Source organism: Mandrillus leucophaeus, unplaced genomic scaffold, assembly GCF_000951045.1.
Source record: "Mandrillus leucophaeus isolate KB7577 unplaced genomic scaffold, Mleu.le_1.0 Scaffold296, whole genome shotgun sequence".
Taxonomy (NCBI): domain Eukaryota; kingdom Metazoa; phylum Chordata; class Mammalia; order Primates; family Cercopithecidae; genus Mandrillus; species Mandrillus leucophaeus.
The window spans coordinates 3,542,123-3,546,359 of NW_012103098.1; the positions used below are offsets into that span (position 1 = coordinate 3,542,123).

The 4,237-nt window shown below is 50.2% G+C and overlaps 1 protein-coding gene across 1 annotated transcript; it reads left to right on the plus strand.

The window, feature by feature from the left end:
* The first annotated feature begins 2,008 nt into the window (after positions 1-2,008).
* On the plus strand, positions 2,009-2,574 carry IQCF6 (IQ motif containing F6). The gene is made up of 2 exons (XM_011986273.1): positions 2,009-2,026; positions 2,138-2,574. The coding sequence occupies exons 1-2, from the start codon at positions 2,009-2,011 to the stop codon at positions 2,510-2,512; spliced, it is 393 nt and encodes a 130-aa protein (XP_011841663.1). The 3' UTR covers positions 2,513-2,574.
* The last annotated feature ends 1,663 nt before the right edge of the window (positions 2,575-4,237 follow it).

Sequence of the window (4,237 nt, forward strand, 5' to 3'; positions counted from 1 at the left end):
GGAGTGTGGCATCTTGACCATGGCAACCTGGCCTGGATGGGCTGAGCCCCCAGAACACTGGCCACTAAGTGATCCCTTCTGTAGGGGTGGATGCCTGATGCCGGGACTGACAAAGTGAAGGCCCTTGAGATGGCTGGTTCCAGCACTTTGCTCACCCAGATTGGCAATCATTAAGGGAAGCAATAGGATCCACTATTTTGAGGACTTTAAACATGCTTGGTTTACCAAGGTTGCTTGGTTCACAGTGGGGCCAGAACCCGTAAGACACCCAGATGAGCAGTGCCATAGCAATGATATGAGGCAGCAGGATCCTCAAAAACATATAAACAGAAGCCATGGACAGTGTGTGGCCCTACAAGCTGTGGGCACCCAGCAAACCTTTCCTGAAGGAAAATGGATAATGAAATGCATGCTAAAGCCAGAGCCAAAATGGCCTCCCAGATCTCAAAGGACTCCCAGCATCTCTGAATCACCTGAGTGTGCAGTTCTAGTGCTAATTCTGAATCCTAGAAGCACAGCTTTTTGTGAGCTCCCAGGAGATCTGCTTGCACAACTGCATTCTTACAGTGAAGCAGGACAGATCCAGGTTTTGTGGCACCTAAAACATATGATTTAGAAAGTCTACTTTTTAAGAAAAGCACACAAAATTACAGATGTCAAATTAGTATTTATTTGAGAAAAGAAATTACAACAAATTACACATTTTTTAAGTTGATAAACACGTCAAACATAACATAATATTTATATGAATTAACTGCCCCACCTCTATATTTTTCTACATTTCAGCTGCATAACCTTTTAATGTTTCTTCATAGGATGATTTTACAACCACATTGTCTACAGAAACATTCTTACGATTGACATTTGGTATGCATAAAGCATGTGATTTTTCACACTGACTTCCACACTGTTTACAGTAGCTGGAATTTCACGAAATTCCCACCAAGAAAAGAAATAAGCATGAAATATTTAAAATTGTATCATTGCATTGTCAAGTATATTCCTGACAAGAGAGAACTTCAATTTTAATCAGGCATCAATGAGACTTGAATCTTCCACTTACAGTTGTACACATCTAATAACAGGAAGAATTTTCTACAGACTGGCTTCTGGTTCCATATTTTTCACACTTACTTTTCCTCCCCTGCCCAAATACTTTTGGTGCCAGCACTGGAAGACACATTCTTATCAGGATAGCAGCGCTTCTGTTCCTGCATCTTCACACTATGAGCAAGGTGAATGAACACAGCAACAGCAGAATGGCTAGCAAGGATTTATGTGTTCCCAAGGGTGACTGCGAACCACATAAATCTATACTGTTAAACTGAGTCTATCTCAACTCAGAGTTTCCTTAGTCTCATTGCAAAAGAGGCTGCCATTACACAACACTCGACAGGAGGTGAGTGACAGAGGGAGTAAGAGGGAAGAGAAACAGAGGTCCTCTCCAATTGCCGCTGAAATATCTTGCTTTCACAGATTTTACCCCAAAATATACAGCTCTGTAAACACGTTCCTCGGGCCCGGACAGGTGCCCTGACACTTAAGCTTCAGGAAATCTATTCTGGCTATGAGTAGGCTTAAAGTAAAACTCCTTACTTGTAGGTAAGCTGCATGACTCTTCACTGTCATCAGGAGGAATAGGAATGCCACTGGGGCTGGGAAATTAACTGAAGTCAAGAGATAATGGTACGCTCCCACAGTGGTGGGAATCAATAAAGCAAAAGAGATGCAAGCAAGAGAAGAGGAGAGAGAGATGTGGTTAAAATGTGCGCAGACAGGACCTAATGAGGTGGAGTCTGGTGTACAGGTGGGCGGAGTCCAATGATGGAGGTGTGACTAACAGTTGAGGGTGGGGCTAAAGACTAGGGTGGCCTAAATAATAGATAAGTGGACCCTAAGGACCAAGGCCATGGACACACAAAATGTGAGTAAGGCCCTTGCAGGAGGGACTTGCCTGATGGGTAATGAACAGTGTCTAAAGGCGGGAGGGGAATTGGAAACAAGATGGATGGGCCCTAGAAACAAGAAGTCAGGGGCACCTGGGCCAGGCCTTCTTTCCTCCCAAGATCAGAGGTGGGGATAGGAACAGGAGGGGAGGGTCCCCATTGAGCCTCTCTCCCTGTTTTTCCTTCCCCCCAATCAGTTAGAGAAGACAGCCATAAAGATTCAGTCATGGTGGCGTGGCAACATGGTGCGCCGGACGTTACTGCATGCAGCGCTCAGAGCCTGGGTCATCCAGTGCTGGTGGAGGTCGATGCAGGCCAAGATGTTGGAGCAAAGACGGCGCCTGGCACTAAGACTCTATACCTGCCAGGAGTGGGCAGTGGTGAAGGTGCAGGCACAGGTTCGAATGTGGCAGGCCCGCAGGCGGTTCCTCCAGGCACGCCAAGCAGCCTGCATCATCCAGTCTCACTGGCGCTGGCATGCCAGCCAAACCCGAGGCCTGATCCGGGGCCACTATGAGGTCAGAGCCAGCCGGCTGGAGCTTGACATCGAAATCCTCATGACCTAGGGCGCTGACAGAGCCAAGAAGGCTGGATCTTTCTTCCAATAAAGACCTTTACTGACCACACACTTGCTCTTTGGAGATTAGACTCATGGAGGAGGGTTCAGCCCCTAACTTTTCTGCCTTCCCCCCAGAAAGATTCCCTGGTATGTTCTAGAGCCCCTGTCCTCAGGTCACCAACCCTAGGCCCCTGTTCCTAACAGCATACCTGGCATCCAAGAGAGACCCCAGGGCCCAGGTCAAGCACTGATGATGATTGCCTGATTTTGGCCCCTTCCACAGTGGGAGTAGGCATTGGGCTTTAGTTTCCTGCAGCCCCTGTCCAGGCATCTCCATTCAGATCAGAAGATCAGAGAATCTGGCTGCAGCCAGGGCCAGCTGGGAAGGCCAGGATTCCACAGGCCTGTGATTGGCAGGGCCCTCAGGGCCGGCAGAGTGCTTGGCAGGGAGCCAGGAGGACATGGCACTTCAGCTGGCAACAGCAGGACAGACGCTCTGCCTTATGGTGGGGGAGGCAGTGGGGGAGCAGCCAGCCAGAGCCAGCCCCTGGGGAAGCCAGAGCAGGAGCTGAAGGTAGCAGCTGTGCCTACTGCCTCCCCATCCTGGGGCTGAACAACGAGACTTCCCTCCCCTCTGCTCAGCACTTCCTGGGAGAACCAGGCATGGGATCTGGGAGGGGAGAGGGACTCGGGGGGTGTGGGGAGATGGTGGTGGGGGTGGCATGGGGGTAGGTAAACAACTAGGGGTAGGCAGGGGAAAGGGCTGTCCCTCTGCCAGTGCAGGTCATTGGGCACACAGCCTCTAAATCCTACCACGTCCTCAGAAGCAGCTGTGCTCCTCATCCACTCCCATGTCCCCTCTCCGGCCTACCCCCAGGCTGCCTCATCCTCTGCTGCGCCTGCCTTGGATGGGTGCTGCTGGGCCACTGCTTTGCTGAGTCTCCCTCTGTCTCTGGGCACCTATGGTGCAACCATCTCTCACGTGGTCTCTCACTGTCTCTGCTTTGTCATCCATGCCCAAGGCCCCTCACTCTCTACCTGTATCCCTCAGATGTTTGTGTGAACCTTCATCCCAGAAGTCTGAGGTCTGCAACCCTCCACAGGGTCTTTCCATGGTGGGTCCCTCAGGAGAGGTGGGAGGGCCAGTGGGGAGGTGTGCAGGGGTCTTCCTGCCTTGCAGCTGGGTGACACTTTCCCTAATCCGTGTGTGTGTGTGTGTGTGTGTGTGTGTGTGTGTGTGTGTGTGTGTTTTGGGGGTGAGTCTCCAGAACAGCTATAGCAGATGTGAGGGTTTAGGGTTCAGCCTGACACACAGCATCTGCAGTAGCTGCAGGTGGCAGTGAAGCAGCTGGGTACCTGGACTTTCTGACTGAATCCCACTCTTCCAGGGGAACCCATTCAGGGGTGCTGGATACAGCTCTGCCCACCTCCTACTCACAGTAGCGAGTGGTATGAAACTAGATAGGTCTGCAGCTGGGCATAATAGGAACTCTGCGTGACTAACCCCTTAGGTGCTACCTCAACAGTGAGAGGTGTTTAAAACCTGGATTGGCAATGGTTTAAGTTTCTGAGTTATATATTTTCAACACAGGGCATTATAATCCCCTAGGACACTAAAATATATATATATATAGATACCTGGATCCACCCAGGGATTCTGCTTTAACTGGGCTGGTATGCAGCCTGGCATCAGCTTTCCAAAGTGCAGCCTTAGTTTGGGAACTGCTGTGTT